This window comes from Berghia stephanieae, chromosome 7 (assembly GCF_034508935.2).
Source record: "Berghia stephanieae isolate SIO BIC M18660-M18661 chromosome 7, UCSD_Bste_1.3, whole genome shotgun sequence".
NCBI lineage: Eukaryota > Metazoa > Mollusca > Gastropoda > Nudibranchia > Aeolidiidae > Berghia > Berghia stephanieae.
The window spans coordinates 13,599,007-13,623,139 of record NC_088366.1 but is presented as its reverse complement, the minus strand read 5'-3'; the positions used below and the strand labels follow the sequence as shown (position 1 = coordinate 13,623,139).

The following is a 24,133-nucleotide window of genomic DNA, read 5'->3' as shown; positions in this document are numbered from 1 at the left end:
GCTTATACGAACTAGCATCTGTTAATTCAGTCACTTACCTGAAAGGCTAATTCTATAGAGCTATCGTCATTGGCTGGAGAGGACACTAATGAAAGGCCAATGATGTACTCACGAAAATCTATAGTGCCAGAACCATCCTGAAAAAGAAATGTTCCATAAAAATGACTTATGTATAAAAAGGGATAACTTCCACTACACAAAAGGTAAATAAAAATGACATACTAAACGATAAGTGAAACCTCCCTCTTTTACAATCAATTTATTTTGATGTAAATCAAAGATGGCATTAATATCTCCACATCTATCACAGTTCACAGATTTTATGTTTAAACAAACAAAAAAAAAAAAACAATAACAAAGAAAAAACAAAAATAAAAATAAATAAACAAAACTAAACGAATATACAAAATAAGAAAAGACTCAAAAAGATAAGCAGAGGTTATTTAACTAACAAAATTCAACAATGTTCCTAAAAAAAACTCAATCTGCCAATGACTTTGAAACAGACTCATGCAAAATATCACCCTCAAACAATGTAGGGTGGATGACAAAAATTGCAAAACCATAACCCCAGTAGCATGTCCTTGGGTAAGGCACTTACACATCACTCATCTCATGCCACTTGGGTGTGAATGAGTATCTGGATATATATGCAGGGATGGATGTTGTTACTTTGTACAAATTGAATGCATAACATTCACGAGAATTGGAAAGGACAATTTGATTTCCTAGTGAGGGGAAAAGAAATAGAGTAAATGAAACACATTGGCATTGTGCATCTGTGGAAATGCACTTTATAAATACTCAAGATTTATATTTAGGGATGCCAAATGATTTGAAGAAGAGGAAGACAAAGGAAAATTTGGGTGGACAATATCAAGGAATGGACAGGAACGAAGATGGAAGAACTCTTGGAGAAGGCCAACAATAGAGGAGAATGGTGGAAAGTGGTGAGAGCTGCATCTCATGTATCCCCCCGACGATCATCAGATCATGGGATTAATGAATGAATGAAATGAATGAAATAATTTAAAAAATAAAAAAAAAATTAAAAATTAAAAATGAGTGGAAGCATCACACCTCACCTAAAACAAACAAAAACATCTCCCTTAACGCTCACCTGTCCTTTGCAAATGTATGGGGCCTTTGTTTGATCAATTCTAATATTATTTCTGTCTTCAGAAGGTAAAGCTGCTGAGGTATATGTGAACTGAGATGTGAAAAAACCCCGGAAAAAAAGCCAGAGAAGACGGACATTTGCCACCCCTGTGATGTTGTTTATTTAGAGATAAAAACAACACTTGTCTTAACAAATCTTTAAAGAAAATATAATTTTTTTTAAAAACAACAAAAAGTGCAATGTAATGACTTACCCTGTCGTACAAATCAAAAACTTGTTGCAGCGCCTCAGATGGAGGCAAATGTAAATAATTGCAAAAATCCTCATAGGTTATCACAGCCACTTTCTTCTTCTTACTTCCTTCCGTTTGCTTCATTTCCTTGAACTTGACGAGAAGCTCTTGAACTTGATCATATTTAATCCTAGGATAAACAAAAGAGGCGTTCTATTCACATTGCCACATATTTTTTTAAAGGAAAAGAGAAGTCACAAGTGATATTAAGCTGCTAGAAGCTGTGGACTGAAAAAAGTAATGAACAAAAATGAACAAAATAAAAAAAAGAACAAAATACCAAATACGGAATGCTTTGGGCTCGAGACCCTTCTTCAGCGAATAACGTAAACAGTAAAAAAGTTATGCAGGACGTGCCTAATTCTTTTCCGGCATCTGTCTAGAATTTAAGCGATGTATGTATTTAATGCTTTTGTGATTGGCTGAAGAAGGGTTTTGTACCCAAAAGTTCCATGTTTGGTGTTTTGTTCTTTTCCCAACCTGTATATTCATTTTGGTTCATTATTTTTAAAAATAAGATAACAGAAAATTGTACTTTTAAAGTTGTTTTTTTTTTCAAATATCACTGCTGGTTAAATACTTAACATTAAATTTACTGTCTAACGTTACACTTTACTCTTGTATCCTACCTATCTATCCCTTTCTCTCTCTTCTCTGTCTTAGAATTCTTAAAAACCTACCCCAGCTTAGAGTGGAGTTTTTCAAATTCTATGAGTCCTGCCTCTGCTGGTAAACGTAGTTTCTCGGCCTTTGACATCAAGCGACAGTCATCATAGGTGTGATCTGTCACCGGGCAGTTTAGAGCTCTGGAATAAAATCATTGGGATAATTTTTAAAAAAATCACTTTACAAATCTTACCTGACAAGGCTAAGTATGAATGAGAACCTTGTATTTAAAGACAAAGGGCAAAGGTTAATCAGGTGAAGCGTCAGAAGACAATCATGGAATAAAAAATCGTACGCGTGCGCCTTGAATGGCCAGCCAGGATATGCATGAACTGAATGGCTGGCAATCCAAAGTGGTGCCTGAATGACTTCTTTATTATGATTAACTTGTCTGTCTATATTGACACTAAAATTTCACGTAAACAATACCATACTTACTCAGCCATCACAGCTCGCACATTATCTGCAAACAATCTGGCATCTTTCTTCTCATCTTCACTGGGTGTGTACACTGGCAGATACTGGAAAACGATTCGAGAAATAATTAATAGTTAGGAAATGACAAATTGGGAAACAGGCATAGATGTGAAATGGAGATCTCAAAAAGTGTGTATGAAACAGTGCCAGACGAAAGCAGAACAAAAATACAATTCCATTGTTTAACTAATTTGTGTTGCCTACTGATTCATTTCTACACATTTTTTTTCTTCTAAAGTTTACACACTTCCACCACCGTGTTTACCTCTATTTCCATTCTTGTGTAAAACTGGCACAGTGTGAGCCACAATTGGGTCAGCCTGATCAATGAAATGTACAGAAAATAAAAAAAAAACATAATAAAACAACATGCATAGACAGACGGGGACAAGAAAAAAATTAAATCAAATATTGTAACTAAATTGTTGATAAGCAAAACAGAGAAAGTGAATAAAAAAAAACAAAACAGAGCAGTAAGTGACATAAAAATAAACATTAAATTATGTAAAATTTTTTTTTTTTATGTCATGAATAGTTTGCAGAAGATTCAAAATACGAATAATAAATTATATGTGCAGGTATGAGTGCTAGAACAAAAACAGACAATTCATCGAGTGATTTGTACAAAATGAAATAAAAGTTTGGGCCCATAATATAGTTTGCTTGGGGAATGGATGAAAATGAGTGAAAAAGATAATGCATTATTATTTAATGTGCTTGTCACCAATCCTGTCCCTCAGTTGTGTCCGACAGAGTGAACACTATTATAAGGACAACTTAAACAGTATTTTTCAAGACTTGCTGATTTCTTTGAGTGAACAAAAATCACACATCACACCCATACTTAAAGACATAAAAAAAATGTTAACAACTTACGCTCCGGGCCCTTCCCATGTCCAAGTCACTGTATCCTGTTAAAATTTAAAATTAAAAAAAAAGTATGATTACCTACTGCGTCAGGATGAAATAAAACAGACAACCCTTTTATCCCAATCATTCCAGCCTATTTGGGAAAGCTGTGTTAGACTGCATACTTATTGGAGATTTTTTAAATGGCTCATAAAGACGTATTTATATGTGGAGTATTTGAATAATCTTGGTCTATAATGTGTATCAACTCAGAATGAACTTGTCACTGAGAAGTTTATATTTTATATTGAATCCTTAACCTGCAATATTCGACTTAAGTAGAAAAAAACAATATTGAATTCGATATCAGAATTTCGACTTAAGTCAAAATGTAAACGAAGATATTTTAGAGGCAAAATCTTCCTAAAGTGAAATCTTAATAAATCATGAATAGTTTCCCCTGATTCAAGGAGGATTCTGTATAGCTGACACTTGACAGTTGAAGCAGTTTTCATTCCTTTGGTGTTATTTTTGCGTTTTTTGTGTGTCATGGCAACATTTACATTACAAGATGGATTCTGATGATGAGAAGGGAAGTATATCGACACAATGTCGATTTTGACAAAGTATATTTCAATGAAAGCATTGAGTATGGCAGTTCAGATGAAGAAGGTTCAGTTATGGGTGATTGGCATGATGGTGGTGATGGGGCAAATAGGGGGTCCGATAAGAAGGAGGCGTGGCACTGGGGAGTTGAAACACTGAAAGATGAGTGGACAGGTAATCCTAGAGTGGTTGATTGATTTTGACCAGAATGATGTTGGACTGAGTAACACTGACATGGGTCAAAACTTAAATATAAAACTTCTATTTACAACCCAGTAAACGTGCTTTCATCACACAGCATGGTACTGCCCCTAGCTCAGTTTGCAGCGCTGCACTGCGGCTGAAACCTGAGTTATTCTAGTCTTCCCTTGGAATAGACCCAAGAGACAAATTTCCCCTATGGGATGAATAAAAGGAATTTAAAAATTTTATTAGCATACATGCAATTTCAGAACATTTTAAGAAAAATCTGAAAACTCATCTTTTCCAGAAATTTATATAATAGGCATTAAATTTTTCTTCTTGATGAGTTAATTATCCATTTCATTTTTTTATTCCATTTTGTTGAATGTCAATTTCATTTTGTGAAACTTGAATAGTTAGTGTGTGCGACTGTTGTGTTACTCTGTTTGGCTCGGTATGAGTGTGTTTATGCTTTGATAAGTATATTGTAATGCGCTTTGAGGCATCAGCATTTAGCACTATAGAAAAACACTTGATTATTGTATTGGTAGGAAAGCCTGATATCTTAAAATAATTTTCATGGGACTTTAGACAAGTTAGGTTAGACTACAACATAAAAAAGGAAAAGAAATAACAGAAATCTTAACCTGTATGTGCAGTAGAACATTATAAATATCAATAAAATGCATGTATTAGAAAATGAATTAAAAAAAAAAAGCACAATATACAAGAAGGGTGAATGCCTTTTGCGTATTATCTCATGAAACTTGAAACATGGTTGATATGTGCCTAAATTCTTACCAGTTTATTGGGGAATTTGACACAGACAGGCTGGACAGGAACTCCTGGGAAGAAGGCACCTGGACAAGGTAAAATAAAGGGGATAAGTTTGTCACCAACTGAAAGTTAACCTTTTTAAAGAAAGAGTTTAATATAGTAGTAATCCTTCAGAGTCAAAAGCCTATGGAGCCAGAATGTGGAAAGTAGCAATTGCTTGCTACCCTTTATACAGGACGATAGACTTTAACATAGTATCTTCTGTCAACTCTAACAGACCCAACTACACTATCATCATCATCATTATTATTCTTATAATTAGTATTATTATCATCATTATTATTATCATCATCAACATCATTCTTATTACTATCAATAATATCTATCATTATTATTACTAAAGACTCTCATACCATCAAAGAGATGGTAAGCTTCTGTTATTACTCGATGTATTTTGAAGTAATTATTTGGCTTGTCAGGCTATGACTATGGGTTGATGAAGGCTACAGTTCAAGTCCCATCTCTGAGCAGCGCATAGTTGAGTCCTTGGAAAATGCTCCTTGCTCACATCCTTTCACCATACTCGGGTGTAAAATGAGTACATGGCTGGTAACAAAATGTCTCTGCCAGGAAAAAAAAAATGGTAATATCTCCAAACAGACGTTGTCTCTCGTTCTACATGTTAAGTAATGCTGTTAATTATAGGGACACCTTGAGCATGTTAAGTGGATATTGAGCTAACCAAATGCTCAAGTTAAAAAAAATATTCACATTAACAACCAGGAAGACGACTAATGACTAACCTTGTTTAAAAGAGATGAGGCAGGTTCTGTTGGAGCAGGTCCCCTCAGGGAAGATGATGATCTGAGGCCATTGCCCACCTGAGTGGCTACGTGTTTGTATCTCATTGATGGTGTTGGCCCGAGAGTTTGGGTCTGCACGGTCCACCAACACTGGTTGTGAAAACATGGTCAGGGCTGTTAGAGATGGAGAGAAAGAGAGAGAGAGAGAGAGAGGAAGAATGAATAAAGGAAGTAGAGTTGATTAATAATATAAATCTATCATTTGTGGGTGCAACCCGTTTAGGATAAGATACTTGAACTAAATTATTGAATTGTGTTATTTATCTTTCTTTGTGTGTGCACAATTTAAAGTTTTGAGATAACAGAATCTGTAACCTCAATTCCCCAACCCACCACCATGACAATCTATTTTTATGACAAGGTGAAGCAAGAGTTGAAATTAAATCTAAAGTAAAAATAATCGAAATTACAAAATTTGATTACTTTTCAGTTTTTATTTTTATTGTCTTGTTTTTTTTTTTTTTCATTGTTCTTTTCTATGGGGAGGGGGGGGGGGTTAAGTGTTTTTGTTTTGTTATATTTTCTTTCTTTCTGTTTTTTTTTTTGTCAATTCCTCTCAATGACTAATTTTACTTCAATTTCAAAATATAGACCAGAAATTTAATCTAAAATGTCTGATTCATCCTGGCATATTATCATATTGAGGCAGCAGGACACGTATGAAATACACACGACTTTGAAACATAAAACGCGATTGAAAATTCATCATTTTTGTTGATCCTTTCATATCTTCTTATTCCTAATTATAAACCATCTATTTCCATTGACTGCTTTTGTTTTGATGACAGAAATCAGAAACGTTGAAATTTAAAACATCGGATGTGTGAAACAGGAAATAGGAAAAAATCATGCCATTATGTCAACAAAAAGCAATGTATATCAATCCAGACGCTGGGTGTATACTGTAAATGATGTGACGAGATCGCATCAGGATGCGTTACTGAGGCCCTGAAACTGTTTCAGTGGATAACACTGGAAAGTAGGCGGAAAGAAAAACGCCTCCAACTTCTACACAGAACAGTACATTCCAACAAAACAGCAGTAACTCTACCACAGTATTTCACAAAACAACACTGTACATCCACCAGAAATTATCATGGCAGTAAGTTCACAACCCCAACACACAAAAACAACAAATATAAAAACAGTTTCTTCCCAAGAACCATCAAGGAATGGAACACTCTCCCACCAAAAATCCTAGATATTACCAACAACAACAAATTTGGTCAACTATTAAACATTTATCTTTCTACTCAATAACACAATAATGGAGAAAGTCACCACATAATTGTATAAAATCTGCAGTGATGGGCAATCCGCCTTTTACAGATAAAGACGTTGAACTTGAAATCAGCAATAAAAACCACCTAGAAGGAGCTGACATGAATACATATCGAAGAGCAGTTCCAAGGGCAGAGGGATGTATATTGAACATATTTTGATGAAGGAACTATACAATGGACAGTGTTTATCTCTGTAGCCACTTTCCAAAGATAAATAGAAGGCAACAGCTTAGGAGAGTCAGATAGGAAAGATTGTGATGGTAAATGCCAAGCAACCCAAAAAGAATTTAAAAAAAAAAAAAAAAAAAGGAACAGAAAGACCCATTGCCCTGAAAAGATAAAGATAGAAGTTCCATTTGTAACAAAGATAAGAAGAGAAAGAAATATTGGACATATCTATTCATTGATTAGATGGTATATGAATAGTAAACTATTCAAAACAAGGAATTTGAGTGATGAAATTAGACAACATCCTTTATTTTATGAACTTTATTTTAGTTGCGTGTAGATGAGAACAAATATAAAGCAGTAACGGTAGTCAACAGATGCAATATAGGAAAAGCACTGCCATATCGAGAACAGATAACCTTATCCATTCTAAATAGGAAACTAGGAACATCTGCTACTGATGACCTCCTTCAGCAAAGAGTCTAGAACCATACTACAGTACGCTTTATGCATGACTGTCTGAAACAAACATCAAGTCAAGATGTTGTACCATTTTACATTGAGTAAATGCATCAACGGCCTAAGTAAAGAAGGCAAACTTATAATTATTATTTTGATATAAGCTATATATATATTATATCACATCACACAGTGAACGTACTTCCGACAAGACACAGTCTCGAGTTCTCCACACGGGACACGGGGCTGGGAATGTACGAGTCTGCCAGGAAAAATACGAAGGTGTCCAACAAGCTGGAGTGGTGGGCCACCACCAGGATTGGAGCCTCCTCCGCCTTAGCACGCTCGGAGCCCTTTATGACCAATCGCAGGCCACCGACGCGCCTCATTGTGCGGGCGAGAATTATCACATGTTTCATAAGGGACCTTTGGAAGAAGAATGTAAAGTGGACAGTTTATACGTTTTCAATTCTTCACAATTACAATCCGCAGTGTTGACTCAAGAGCACTATTGTCAGACCTGGAGTTGTATTTTGGATACGGCATTTAGATAAATTAACTTACTCCATCCGGATGTGAATAAGAGTCCCTGTTCAACTCAAACTGGATGGAATAAAAGTCAAAACAGAAATTTTTTAAAAATTAGTACAATTCCCATTAGGATGTCCTGCAATCATTGAAACAATCTGTCGATTGCATGGACATCTCGTTGAATTCTATCATTGTATGAAGAAGAAAGTGATTACAATATGAAACACAGGCAATGGAAAGTATGGGAATGAATAACTCAACGTGATGTGACAAAGGAGAAATCAACATATAATAAACAAACAGAACACCAATGTGAAAAATCAATCCAATTGAACAGTAAAACAAAAGCCACTGCAATACGAGATATATTGTGAAGCCAATGCCAGAGAGAGAGAGAGAGAGAGAGAGAGAGAGAGAGAGAGAGAGAGAGAGAGAGAGAGAGAGAGAGAGAGAGAGAGAGAAAGTGATATAAGCGTTAATATTAGTCGATACAAGCGTCAGCTTAAAAGCCCCGTTACCTCTGGCTTTGACACAAACCAACACATGATCAAATTAAGACTACTTTTTCCACAATTGAAACAAATGACAATAATAAACGGTAAAGTCAAACGAAGGCAAACCAGAAGACGAACTACAAAACACAAAGTCGTTGATCGTTTTCAAAGTAAATACAACAAACAAACAAAATATGCTAGAAACAACAGGTCTTTGGAAAACAAAATTGCAGTGAATCAACAAATGAACCAACTCGACAGAAATGGGAGAGGTGAGAAGATCCAATAAAAATGTATCAACATTATATAAATTATCAAAACATTTAAATATGCAAACAAAATTATTATTTAAGTTGTTTTGTTGTTGTTGTTCTTGCTATTATTATTATTATTATTATTATCATAATCGTTATTATCACCAACATTATTACTTTAGATCCTGATTAATATTACTATTACTTTTAATATTTTATTTCTTTCTGAATTATTACCGTTATACTTATTTAGATAATGCGTTCCAATGTTGTAACAAAGATTTATGACAATTTTCAAAACTCAAATACAAATTTTCGTAGGAATGACCAAAAAAAATAAATGTAAAAACCTTTTTTTTTTTTAAAAATTGGATCTTTAATTTTTAAAAATCATCTAATATTTATATACTGCTTGTTTGCTGTTCCTTCCCTCATTTATCTATGTCATCTAAATGATATAGATTATATGCCAATCGAGTCACATCGTTTTATGTCATGGCCGACACAGTCATATGGTTTATGCCTTGGCCAATCTCATCATTATGATATGCGCTCAATCTGGTTATATTATTTATGCCGTGGCTAATCCAGTCAAAAGGTTTATGCCGTGGTCAATCAAGTAAAATGATTTATGCCCAGGCTGTTCCAGTCAATGGTTTACATCATAGCCAACTCAGTCATGTGGTTATGCCATGGCCAATCTAGTCATATGCTTCACGCCAGGGCCAATTCCATAATTAATCCAGTCATAAGCTTTATGGCAGGGCCAATTCCATAAATAATCTGATCGAATGCTTTATGCCAGAGCCAATTCCAGAACTAATCCAGTCATATGATTTATGCCAAGATGAGGATTTTCAGTTTTATCAACGTCATGAGGTTGTAATAAATCGAAACTATATGAATATTCATTTAAGGCATTTACAAAGATTCCCCATGCTAGGTACTAATCAACATGCTACAGTGATTCCAACAGGTGGCCATATTAAGTTAAATTTGTTTCATTGTTGGGAAGTTATTTTTGTACTAACAACCTGGTAGTATTGGGAATTGCCTACAACCAGGTACTCTTGAGTAAAGTTCCTTTCCAAAGAAAACAATGCGAAGAAAGTATATGTTTTCTTTTTCTTTGTTGCTCATCAAAGCACTAACCATGATCAACAAAGTTTGATTCTGTTATAAGACGATACACCATAGCATCATGCCAAAATGACACAGAATCTTTTTTTTAAAAAGTAGTCCTTTAGAGCCATGGGGCCCATGGAGCCCAAGTTCATGAACTCCTGTTCCGGTAGCGTGAAGCAGATAATCGCAATTGCTAGCTACCCTTTGAATAGGATACTAGTCTATTGCAAAGTACTTTCCACCAGATCTAACAGACCCAGCTACTCATTCAGAGAGGACAGAGAGGATTGGAAAAAAATGTTGACTTCACTCGGAATAAATCTCAGTTCCCTAACGTGTGAAGCAAGGGCTCTACCAACTAAGCCATCAGGACCCCCAATGACACATAAAAGTAAGCTCTAAAACGATGGTTTAGAAAAATAAGGAAAAAAAACAAAGACATAACTGGGGGAATCAATATTTAAAGATATTTTGTGGGCATTTTGAAAAGAGTTCAATTTTCTTTTTTAAATACTGCACTGTATTTACACAGCAAAACAAAGAAAACAAGGGCTCAGGCTTGATAAGTTTCTACTAAATAACAGTGGAATCTGCACAAAGTGAACACTCTTACAAAAACTTCTGCTTAAAGTCCTCTAATTTCTGTCCTTTATCTAAGTGTGTTTCATAATGGATTATGGATAAAGTCAACTTTGCTTATTTAAGTCAAACAATCCTTCTGGTCTGGCGGTGTTTATTTTAACAGGATTCCACTGTACTTTAATCTGTCTTATGAAAACATTTGTATATATCATCATAGTGTATATTTATGCTCTAGTCTACACTTTACTAAACACAATTTGATCATAATAATTAAAGTTTTCAGACAGTTTTCATACTGGATTAAAATCTACCACAGTGCATTCAAAACAACAACAACAACAGAAACAATAAGATATTTTGGTGTTTATTTTCTAAAATAATCGTTACGAATGTGCATGATGCAAAAATGGATAAACACAGTCCTACAGAATTCTATGTACTGCTTTCCTTTTGGCTAAAATATGTGTTCGCAAAAGTTTCAAGAAGATATAATAAAAACATAAAGAAGAGATTACTTTTGATCATAAAATAATTTTGCAAAAAAAAATTACCTACAGGTTAAACACTCCATTAGTAACAAACTAGTTTAGTATGTGATGGTTAAAGGAAAATAAGGAGGTAAATACAAAACTATAGGGGGGAAAATGCCTTATTCACATCTTTTTTCCATTTGTGTAATTATATGGAAATAACTAAAAATGATGACAAAACTCAACTTTGAGCAAATGCAGTTGTTGTGATGCGAGTCTGAATGTTTTAAATTGAGAGGAATGTTGGAAAGGAATTCTTTGACCTAGGAGCGATTATCAAAATTTATATACATGTTTAAATATAAATGTATTTGAAGCAGATTCTAGATTTCATAATTACAATGTGCCCCTTTCATGATCACATTATATATAATTGTGACTGATCTTCTTTATTTGGTATTTTGTGATATTTTATTTCCAAATTCTTACAAAAGGTTTAAAGAACTTTTGACATCAAATGAAAACTTACAGGCATATCAACTATGACCACAAATCCATTATTGTATTATTTTGATTTCCCAAGAAACCTTCGTGTATTCATGATTCAAAAATCGGTCTTTCGATGTTGGTTGGTTGTGTTAATCAATCTCACTCGAAGAACAACAGATATTTTGAATCAACGCAACAGTACACACTACACTAACACAACACCTTTTGACCTAAGTTATTATTCCTGTCCAATGAAATAAAAGGTATTAATAAATATGATGAGTAAAAAGTCATCAATCCTAAAATCCATACAAATCAACAAAGAACTTAGTAAACCTTATTTCGACAATATAATATAACCGTTACAAAGAACCCAAAAAAACCCCAAAAAAACAAAAACAAACCAAAAAGGTAAGAAACTGACAATAACCGCTTCTCACTGCCACAGTGAAATTGTCAGATAAATTAGAATGGTGCAAGTTTCAAAATTTGGAAGCTCAAATATAAATAAACAGAAAAGAAATCATAAGGAGATAAAATAAGAGGGAAATTTAAGACTTGTGGAGGCAAGCAGAGGAAATAATTAACCATTCAGGGAAAGTGAATTCTTGAATATCAAATGGATATGTGAAGTCAACTCAAAACAAAGATACATTCTTCTCACCAGACAATATATTTACACGATAATATAAATAATTCATCCGCAGACTCTATCTAAAAATTCACGCCAAACACATTGATTTTCAGTAGGCTCAAATTTTGGTTCTCTGTTTATTATCTGGAACATGCACCACATGAAAAAAGTAAAAGGCATCAAGACAAATTAGAGAAAATCAATAGAAATTATTGAATATATAAATATATAAACTATGTACTACACAAAATTTGATCTGGTTTTCGAAATTTTAACGGCTCTTGCCACAGTTTTCGGTCATCAGTGGGTATCACACAAACTTGATAATAATTGGTCAAACAACAAAAAAATCAAACTCCCTGCATTCAACTCAGGAGCAAGGAGGTAAAATCAATGGAGCAGGCAACATATTATATATAGGAGAGACTGAATGCTGATGTTTACCTGTAGGAGACATTTGTGTGAAGCATGTTGTTCCAAAATTACAGCTATACTGTTGATTATATCATTGGGATCCACCTATAAAATCCTATTTAGTAAATATGTTTTTCATAAAAATATGATGTAAGCCCTTTATCTGGATTATCACATAAAAAGAGAGCAAGAATATTAATTTGAGATTCATGAACAGGTCACTATCTAGCATTTAATTTCAGATGTAAATATATTTTGTATCGGCCGTAAATGATGAAATCCAATTGGGCCAAAATAATTTATATTGTACAAAGCAATATACGGTTGTAAAGAAATATAAAGAACTCAACACCAACTTCAATTTAGATAGTATTACGCTTTAGAACACTACAGAACACCACTATCATTAAAGCCCCACAGTTATTGTTATGAATCTTATAGTAGTAGTACTGTTAGAGAGGAGGAGGAGGTGGAGGAGTTGAGGATGAGGAGAAAAAGAATCAAAATTAGAATTACTGCCTCAAGTAATAGTCTTGAGCTAGAAACATAAAAGAGTTCGATTCAGCCCACATACTGCCCCTCTGACAAGGAAAAAAAGGTGTAAATCTTTACAGTTCAAGTTATTAAGTAATGGAAATGAAACACCCCCCCCCCCCCCCCCCCCCCCCCCCCCCCCAAAACAAGCTGACATCAATTTGAAGACTTCCCATCTAGAGCACTGTAATCATATTCAATGCAGTAAATAGGTCATTTCAACTGGTTAGCAGTCTCGGCTGTGCCCTTTTCTAAAAATTCAATAATAAGTTAACGGTTTAACATTTTATTTTGTCTGTTTTTGGCCTTTTTGTTGTTGTTTGTTTTGTTTTGATTTTATTATTGGTCTGTTATTTTTCAAATACAATAACTAGACAGAAATATTGATGAACAATGAAATTAATACTTTCAAGCTAAATCGAATTGTACTTTAGTGATCAGACATAGCTTTTCATAACATGTTTGTATTCCATTTGAACCATTTGACATTTATTGATCTATTAATATCTATATATAGTATAAGACCTTTTATTATTGGTAGAAATTAGCCCATACATCATGATGAGGTAACCATCCTAATTGTTTCATGCCTGCATGTTTATCACTTATGTTGTTTGTTGCATCTGTTAATACAGTGTTATGCATTTTTATTGTGCTTTATGGCGTGGATTCCAAACTAGACAACCATAGTCAACTACTGAACTGGAGTTTTAAAATGCATTTCTTTAACTTTTCTGGATGGCTTGATGAGTTTCGTTTGAGGAAACAGGATGAAAATTGCTTTCGTATAAACATATATTTATTTCGTTACATCCATTAAAGTTTGCCATCTATAATAACTAAGTATTTAGCTAATTCGGTTTCCTTTAGAATGATGCCATGAATGATGTAGTAAGATTTTATTGGCTCGGTTTTATTTCAAATTCTCAAAACTGCCTTTATCTGGATGAAATCCCATTTTCCATTTCTTTCTCCATTGTTCCAAACTATTTGTCTGTACATCCATATATAATCATAGTCTTAGTCACATATTTGTCACTAACCTTTATGTAAATAAACAAAAGCGCTGATCCTAAGGCTGTTCCTTGAGATACTCCTGATGTAACAGATATTTCATTTGACTCTGTTCCATTTAAAATTACTGTTTGAGTCCCAATTAAAAGGAATAAATTAATGCAACATTGTGCTTGCCATCTAACTCCGCAAATTTTAAGTTTTACAAAAAGTCCTTTGTGGTTTGCTTTGTCAAAAGCTTAAGAGAAATCTAGGAAAAATGAGTCAATCAGGCCTTTAGAAGTCAAACAATTGCAAAGGTCATCAAATCATCTGTGATTCACAAACTCCTTTTTTGCATAAAACATCTATTTATTAAAACCTCATCTAAACCTCAATACTGGCCAAAGTGTACTCGATAATTGTAAACTCAGTATATTTCTTCCTCATTTACCAAATAGTTTAGAATACTCCAAAGCCCATGTTTAACTTTGGTTAAAAAATATTTCTCATTCAAATGAAAAGCCCAAAATTCCAATAATTAAAAAAAAATCAGCCCTAAACCACAACTGTACGTTTAAAAAAAAATAGTTTTCCCTCTCCAAAACCAGATAACAAAACCCTCTTCATTCAAAGTTTTCAAAGGGGAGGATTAAAAAGGTGATAAAAAAAATAATACGTACTTCCAAATAAGAAAATTTCACTGGATGACTTCTTGGCTACGACTGAGTTAAGGCCTAGACATAAAGCAGGCAGCACGTCCAGGAAAGAGGAGTGAGGGGCCAGAAGCAGAATTGGGGCCTCTTTGGGTGTGGCTTGTTTACCTCGCTGGATCACCCTATGAATGCCACCCACAAAAAATACTGCCCGGCAGAAAAATAATACAACAGGTCGGAGCAATCTATATGTGTAAGGGTGTGATAATAAGGCAAAAGAGAAAAAAAAATGGATTTAAGTTAAAGGGAATGTAGTTGGTTGTAATGCGAAAAAAAATAAAAAAATCAAGTGGAAATAGAAAGCCAGTATAGATTAATGTTGATTAGAAAGCAAAAATAAAAATGTAAATAGGTGTATTAATTACCATTATGTATACTGATGGTGATTATGTGGATGATAGTGATGGCAATGCTGACAACAAAAACAATAATAATATAATAATAATAATAATAATAATAATAATAATAATAATAATAATAATAATAATAATAATAATAACAATAATAATAATAATAATAATAATAATAATAACAATAATAATAATTAAAAAATAATGATAATAATAATAATAATAATAATAATAATAATAATAATAATAATAAAATAATAATAATAATAATAATAATAATAATAATAATAATAATAATAATAATAAACAATAAATAATAATAAAATAAAACAATAAATAATAATAATAATAATAATAATAATAATAATAATAATAATAATAATAATAATAATAATCATCATCATCATAATAATAACTCAGTTACTTCTTTTTACCAAGGCACATACTTAAGTGTATAAATGCTTCATAAAAAGCGGTAAAATACACATTCTGCAAACAGACACATGCATTATCTTTAATGTCTTAAATAACAAGTCAGATAAAAGCTTGTTCGTGGACTTAAGTATTTTTCATTTAAAATTGAAAGAGAGGAGGATCAAGGCCTTAAAACGTTTTAAATTGCTCATTACGAGTTCAGGTAGTCAAAACAACTAAGTATTTTAATCACGTCATCCAAAATTGTTGTTCATTTTGTAGTATCATAGATTATAAGAGGGTCCCAATAGCTCAGATGGTAGAGCACTCGCTTCACACATAAAGGGACACAGATCAATCCGTTTGTCCATAAAGCAGTGATTGGGTAGTTGGGTGCATTAAATCTGGTCGAACAGCCAAAGTTTATCCTGATTTCTATAGAGTAAAACGGAAAATAGCAATAATTGGTTGTTACCCTTTAGACAGGACATAGTCTATAGCAAAGTACTTTCCACCTGATCTAACAGACCCAGCTACCAAATCACTGGTGGGTGAACACTGTGATCAGAGAAAAAAAAAATCTCTATTTTTTTTTTTTTAAATTAAAAAAACCCCAAACAAAACAAACAAATTTAGAATTGAAGCTAAATCTTGGTTGAACCAACAGAAGCTGATGAGAATCTCGAATTGTTTTAAAGGTATTAAATTTTTCTAGGTTTTCTTATTTGCGAGAAATTGGGTGTATACACATTATTAATAGCAAGCTTTTTGTGTTGGCAATTATTTTAAAAATCATTTATTTTAATTCAGAAAAAAACAACACCACATGCAAAAACAAAAGCAAAATAAATAAAATAAAATGTGACCCTCCGCCTCGAACCGGTATTAAGTCGGGATTTGGAAAATGAAGAAAACCGGTTTTAAAGTGGAAATGGTCAAAATTATCAAATTTCAGTTTTTGGTTGTTTCAGAAACTACAATAATTTTTCTACATGAAAACATAATAATTCAACATAAACATTGACGATAAGTTATATAAATTTCAAGTTTAAAAATGCAACTATCAGTGACATATTCAAAACGAGAGTTGACTTTCTCTCAGAGAGCCACCCTTTCCAAAGCTTAGTAATACTGAGTCTTTTTCTCCACCAATAAGATGTAAGATATCACAGCAAAGGGCGTGTCTTTATCTATCTCAGAGAAAGCATGACTGTTTCCACAATTTCATGGTTCAACCAATAATGAACTTTAAAAACTGTAAACAAGTCTAGGTTTTTCCCTGACAACCTTACAAATGAATGATTCTGATTGGTCAATGCTCATCACATGCGCTGTGGCTGTAGGCCATAATGCTCGGGCGATGATTCATGACGTCAGCATGCGTGTGTTACATACGTGTGTGTTTGTGCATTTTGATACACACCACATGCTTTTATATCTGTGTCTAGCTGTATTGGGTAATGATTGAGGTGGGGGTCCTCCTTTGTCCCTCTTTAATAATTCATGAAATTATAGGATATGCTAAGACTTAATAGGACAACAGTTGCCTAATCTTACACTTACAGAGATTGTTGTAGGATAAACATTTAATTTTAAGTACAAAAGCAGAATAATAGATAGAGCCTTCAACAATTAATGAACTGTAACTAAAAACTGAAATGGATAGATAAACAGACAGACAGACAAACTTATTAATGGATAAATAGATATGTAGATAGATAGATAGATAGATAGATAGATAGATAGATAGATAGATAGATAGATAGATGGATGGATGGATGGGTAGATAGATAGGTGGATAGATAGATAGATAGGTAGATGAAGGGGAGAGAGAGACAAACAGAGAGAGAGAGAGAGGGAGAGAGAGAGAGAGAGAGAGAGAGAGAGAGAGAGAGAGAGAGAGAGAGAGAGAGAGAGAGAGAGAGAGAGAGAGAGAGAGAGATGTTCGTTTTGTCGTGCTTTCTTTGTATACTGAAAGAAAGGGGGGGGGGGGGGGGGGGGGGGGGGAGGTTCTTTTTAGACAATGAACAATGTGGTGGAACGCTAAGGAAAACTTGAGAGATTCAATAACATGTTTTCATGTAAGTCACTACACAATAAGCCCCACCCCTCCTCCTCAAGCTGTTATCTGACTCAAAATGGAAACAATGCAATGATTGATTTGACCAGCCCATTTCTTTAATTGCAATCTCATTGGTCAATATGTTTCCAGTTGATTGACTATGACTTACTTTGTAACAAAATGCTTTCTTTAAACTATCCTTACAATTCTTTGCTCCGCCTCCATCCCTTTCTTCATGTCTACCTCACTCTCTCCGTCTCCCCTTTGTTTCTTTCACACATACAAACACACACACACACACACACACACACACACACACACACACTTATACAGGTTTCAATCTTTATTATATTTCCCTCGCGTCCTCTTAACACAAGCAGTCTCTCTCCCCTCCCCCTCTCGCTCCTCTTTTTCTCTATATCTCTCTCTCTCTCATGTGTGTCTGTTTGTGTGTGTGTGTGTGTGTGTTGTGTGTGCGTGTGTGTGTGTGTGTGTGTATTTTACTCTCTCATTCTCTCTCTTCCTCTCTAATCCTTTTTCTTGATAATTTTTTCCCTGCCCACCCGGTTTCACGTAGTTTCAAAACTGTACTTTCAAATTTCAACCTTCTTTAACTTTTGGCATTTTGAAATCGTATTTTCTCTATTAAATAAGACAAAAAATTCACATTAATAATTCTTATTTCATTGATTCTTTATTTAAATATAAAAAATTCTTGAAAAAGTGAGCAATAGTCGGCGTTTTTTTTTTCCAGCGTTTTATTTGTTTTAAGAACATTTTACATAATAATGAATAACTACAAAAGTAATAATTGAATTGTTTCAAAAATTTATATGTACATCAGTAAATGTATAAGCTAAGCTCATGCCAAATTTCACTATTCTCGTCAAATTTTTGATGTCCGTATCTAAGGAGTTATCTTTGCCCATTAATTTAACTGTGCGTGAAAACGGTGCCTCACTTCAAAGTCGATTTTCTTAAAACTTGGTTTTCACACTCTCCCTACTTCAAACGGTCATATCTCGACAATAAATAATCAGAATTATATAAATTTGGTATCAAAATTTAAAGCATAAAATAAGCTGTGATTGGGTACCAAAAACCCAAAATTGAAAAATCCGACTTAATACCGTTTCGAGGCGGAGGGTCACAAATAATAATAATAATAATAATAATAATAATAATAATAATAACAATAACAATAATAAAAATGTTGATAAGTAAATAATAAATAAATCTTAGCATTTAATAATCAAAACATTCAATCCACAAGACAAAATAGAAGCATTTCATCAGTTTATTTTATATTTGTAAGTTTTTTAAATTGAAAAAGGCAATAACATAATTTCAGTGTCAGCCCTAAATGAAGTGACTGATGGGGACCTTTCTACAAGAATTCTTTTAGACACGATCTTTTGTTCCGAGAAATTATACGACTTTATTTTGAGTATAGGACACTTAATATTTTAGCACAGTCTATAATACAACTTAAATAAATAATTCTTTAAAAAATTAATTGATAATTAATAAATAAATTGATCAATAAATAAATAAACACATAAATAAACAAACAATTTTTAAAACAAAAGATAATTAAAATCTTTTATATCAGATAAAGAAATAAATAATTTAATTAATTAAAAAACAAAACAAAACACAAATAAAAAGGATTTTAAAAATAAACGAATAGTAACAATTCACTAAAATTTCCTTTATTCATCTCGTAAGGAAACTTCTCATCATGGTATATTTCAAGGCAAGACTGAAACAACCCAGTCACCAGATACAGAACTAAGGCGACGGTCACTGAGGTATGTGGAACTTGTTACCTCCAAGCTGGCACAATGGTATGGTCTTCTGACTCTAAACTTAATGTGATAAGATTCATTGTCAAACCTATTAAGCTGTGTGGTCTTGGACAAATCATCCAATGACCTCACCACCTTAGATCATGAGGCACTGTGCTTAAAATGACAAGAAGTACACGTTTCTTATCAACCCAGGAGACATTTCTTTTGTTGAAAGAAGAAAGTTTATGAAAAAAAAAGTATGGAGGTCAAAGTTCACACTGCTGTAGATGCCGTTCCTAATGATATAAACAATGAGGTGAAAAATTGAAAATAGAAATTAAATAAATATTGCACACTTTTGTAGCACAGTTCTATCAATTTACGATATCCAATGGCATTAACATGTCAAATGGACCAAATCTCAGCCCAACTTCAGAGTTGGGCCGTGGGGTTATGTGTGTTAATTGCCTCCCTAATGACATATCATCAAAGATCTAGTCCCTGACCATGCTCAATGTTACTTGAAGAGTTTGTCACAAGACCTGGCATGGCACTGTCTTGTTCATTAAACAGCACTCAATATCTATTTCAGATAAAGAAAACAAAACAAAAAAAAAACCAAAACAAATCAAATAATAAAAAAGCCTCATTCGCATGGGATTTGAACCTTTGACTGGCATTTAGATGAGTAAGCATAATAATGATATAAGGTGAAACAGAATACATTCACCTTAAAAAAGAAATATGTCAGAAATAACCTGTGGAGTAAATATACACCAAACTGCCTGATGCTGTGGAATGTAACAATATTGAATACGTACATGGAAGTAACAAAGTAACACGACTTAAATGAACATTAAAAACCCCCCAACAGAACAAGTAATGTCATGATATTTTTCTTTAATAAAAAACAAAATCATGAAAATACTGTAAAAAGTAATAAATAAATATGATGAATAAAACAGGGTCAAAAAAGAAACAAAAAACAACAAATATCAAACACAGAATTTGTTGGGCTTAAACCCTATTTCAGCCAATACTAAAAAACAATGAAAACATAAATACATTACTAAAAAGCCAGATCGATGGCAGAGAAATATTCGGCGCCCAAAACGTTTCGTGTTTGGTATTTTGTTCTTTTTTGAAGTTGTTATATTCACTTTCTTAAAATTACATTTTACAGTCCACAGCTTCTGGCAGCTGAGTATCACTATGAAAATACTACAAACATTTCAAACAGTATAATATTTAGACGAAATTCTAATTTTAGTGTTAATGGAACCATATTTAGAGTAAGTAAAAATCTCTGATTTCATCTCACAGTCAATACAATTAAATTCGTTTATCATTTTTCTTCTAAAACAAATTATAGAGATATTATTAAATCCACTATTATAAAAAAAATCTTTGTTTGGTAGTGGAAGTTTAATAAAACTATGTACAAACCAATCTTTCTATTGAATTGAGCAACTGGGTATATTTCCTTTTCGATTTTGAAAAACTCTAAATGGAGGAGACAGCAAGTTGGTAGAGATAAGGGTTGAGAGTTAGAAATTCTTCTGTTATTTTTTTTTATACCTCTATTTGTGAATTGCATTTGGCAATACCATGTTTGAATTTTGAAAGGAATATAACCGAAAAGAATAATAATACTCTATCAGTGCTATTTTGCTACAATAACAAAACCCTAAAATCCAATTGAAACAAGAAAAAAATATGTTTGCTTTTTCGTTGTGTAAAGAATAATTTAAAAATAAAGAATGCTTACAAGCGCCATCCTGACAGAGGTTTTTTCAAATCTTCCTTTGACCGAAATGCGATGGCAATTGCGGCAAACAGCCAAGTGAAGAGAAGCAAAATTATAATAAGCAGCAATCTTATCGGTGCAATTGTCAGTGACATCAACACAACCTGAAACAAAGTTGAAAGTTTACTGTCAGTTAATTGATAACAGATAACGAAATAGGCAGAGCATCACACTCCAATTTCATATTCAGCCTGATGCTATTTAATTTCAGGGGAAGGGGGGGGGGGGGGGGGGGAGGGAGAGGATTTTCAGACCCCTCTGTTTACCCAGAACTGGGGGGGTTGGGTGTTTTAGATTTCTGCAAAGAATAGTCTGTGAGATTTTCTGGGACTGCATGAGCTACATTTTAGTCTTGCCCACTCCAAACCTAGGGTAACAAGCAAATTTACTGTAAATTTAAGAAAAAAGTGTGAACTCCTATTCCATTGACATTGTGACCGATTAAAGGAATGATAAGCCAAAAATTAAATTCAACGTTTTAAAAGTCAAAAAAATTACATAATAGCTTTCGCACTTTAAAAATTTGTATCAATCGCCCTCCATAAAGCACCCAAAACTTATCCAAAGTCTCATATTTTTTATAAAAATTAAATTTTCTTTAACAAAATCAACTTGACATAATGCTGTTTTGAGGTGATGTGTCACATTTTTTATCATCAACCTCAATCTAGTATCATATCATGTAGACAAGCAAATTTAATTTCCATTGTCACATTGAGCTCTTGTAAAAAAATTTTTTTTTGAAAGAGCGCAATAGCCATTAAATGTGCTAAAATCAAAGCGCCCTGGAAAGGGTTGCTGGCTGACAACAACACATAATAATTTAAACACTTCACAGCCTGAAAAGTCATGAATAATAGTAATAGTAATTAACTGTGAAACTTCAATTTGAAATAATTTTTATTAGAAAGCAAGAATTGAAATTGTGAATTAATTAAGTTATCCAAAACAAGGTACCTATTTATAATTGGAGGCGACTTAAGTGAAAAGCTATAGAAATGTTTTTTTTAATCATCAAAATGATGTAAAAGAAAGGAAAACTGCTCCCTTTCTTTGTATTATGAGTTTGAGTGTAGTGTAATATATAACATATATAACACAATAACACTACACTCAAAATGATCATACAGAGAGTATATAGACGGTCTAAGTAAAGTTAAGGAGTGATTCATCATCCTGAGTCATGCAATTCACCGATGAGTATGAGCATATTCGGCATATCTACAATTGACAAAACATTAACCTGTAATTTGTCCAAGAAGGAAAGCTTAAGTTCATGGACAAATGGATTAGGAATGTCAGGAACTGCAAGTGATCCCTGCCTTGGTATACTTCTCTTCATTTTGTTGACGTTGGTGTTGATTATTGATATTTAAAAAATGACTTGAGTTAAATGTCAACAAAGTCAATGATTGGGGAATTTAAATTACGTCGATATATCTAGCCAGGCGAGGAGCCAGACTTATTGTCATTTCATCAAATCAATCGAATACTTTCGGAGATCACAAATCTTTATAAATCGTCCACTTCTTAGGTATGAATATAAGAGGAAGACTTGTTACATTTTTTTTTTGCCAACATCAATCTGGTAAAAAGTAAACAGGAAAGCCAAACAGGAAATGGGAATTACGATTGGGTGCCAGTCGAAGAAACTACTTAGTAATCGTCCTGTCAAAAAGTAACTGCTGAACCGATACTAGTACAAATAATATTATGTGCTCAAAAACAAAATAACTTGAGTTTTTATACAGTGCTCAAAGCGCCTTACAAGTGGTCTCTAGCCAACATCAACACTTAATATGTAGGACAGTACAAGTTTATATTACAATTCTTTTCGGACATAGACACAGCTAATAACAGCCAGGTAATCATTTTACACCTGAGTACAGTGAGAGAATCTGAGTAAATAACCCTTTTCCAAGGACTCAACTATGGGCCACTTAGAGCGGGACTCGAACCCATGACCTTCCTACCCAAAGACGAGTGTCATACCACTATACCACATAGCGGCCGCAAACAGCAGCTATGTGTAGGACAAGACAACGATGTTTACATTTTCCCCAAAAGCGTACGCTGTCACCTTCTCATTTCCCAACCAAATATGGTTGAGAAAATGAGTATAAAAATTCAGAGACTCAACACTGCGCTGCCCAATACAGATCTCAAACCCAGGATCTTCAAGTCACAACTCAAGTGCATAGTGGACTGCACTACAAAAGTGGTACTATGCTCGAGTATCATACAAGTAATATAACAAGTGTAACTTAATGACAAATTGCCATATTTATGGACAATAAAGGTCTATTATTATTATTATTATTATTATTATTATTATTATTATTATTATTATTATTATTATTATTATTATTATTATTATTATTTTATTATTATTATTATTATTATTATTATTATTATTATTATTATTATTATTATTATTATTATTATTATTATTATTGTTATTATTATTATTTTTATTATTATTATTATTATTATTATTATTATTATTATTATTATTATTATTATTATTATTATTATTATTATTATTATATAATTATTATTATCATTATTATTATTATTATTATTATTAGAGAGAGAGAGAGAGAGGGAGGAGAGAGAGAGAGAGAGAGAGAGAGAGAGAGAGAGAGAGAGAGAGAGAGAGAGAGAGAGAGAGAGAGAGAGAGAGAGAGAGGTATAGTGGTGGGTTGGGGGGGGGGGGAGTTGTTCAGAATAT

General features: G+C 33.2%; 1 protein-coding gene across 4 annotated transcripts in view; it reads right to left on the bottom strand.

Moving 5' to 3' along the window:
• LOC144976728 (lysophosphatidylcholine acyltransferase 2-like) overlaps positions 1-23,023 on the bottom strand; it is a 28,705-nt gene extending 5,682 nt beyond the window's left edge. For 2 of the 4 annotated variants that reach the window (XM_078921099.1, XM_078921097.1), the window contains exons 1-11: positions 22,646-23,012; positions 21,364-21,506; positions 7,946-8,169; positions 5,774-5,947; positions 4,995-5,053; positions 3,432-3,466; positions 2,821-2,875; positions 2,517-2,599; positions 2,093-2,218; positions 1,374-1,542; positions 39-137 (exon numbers count right to left, since the gene is read on the bottom strand). In XM_078921099.1, the coding sequence (XP_078777225.1) occupies positions 39-137; positions 1,374-1,542; positions 2,093-2,218; positions 2,517-2,599; positions 2,821-2,875; positions 3,432-3,466; positions 4,995-5,053; positions 5,774-5,947; positions 7,946-8,169; positions 21,364-21,506; positions 22,646-22,744 (1,266 nt within the window). In that variant the 5' untranslated portion in view covers positions 22,745-23,012. Of the gene's footprint in view, positions 1-38; positions 138-1,373; positions 1,543-2,092; positions 2,219-2,516; positions 2,600-2,820; positions 2,876-3,431; positions 3,467-4,994; positions 5,054-5,773; positions 5,948-7,945; positions 8,170-14,946; positions 15,165-21,363; positions 21,507-22,645 lie in introns of all 4 variants that reach the window. The other 2 variants (XM_078921100.1, XM_078921098.1) reach the window with 2 other exon arrangements.
• Positions 23,024-24,133: the final 1,110 nt, after the last annotated feature.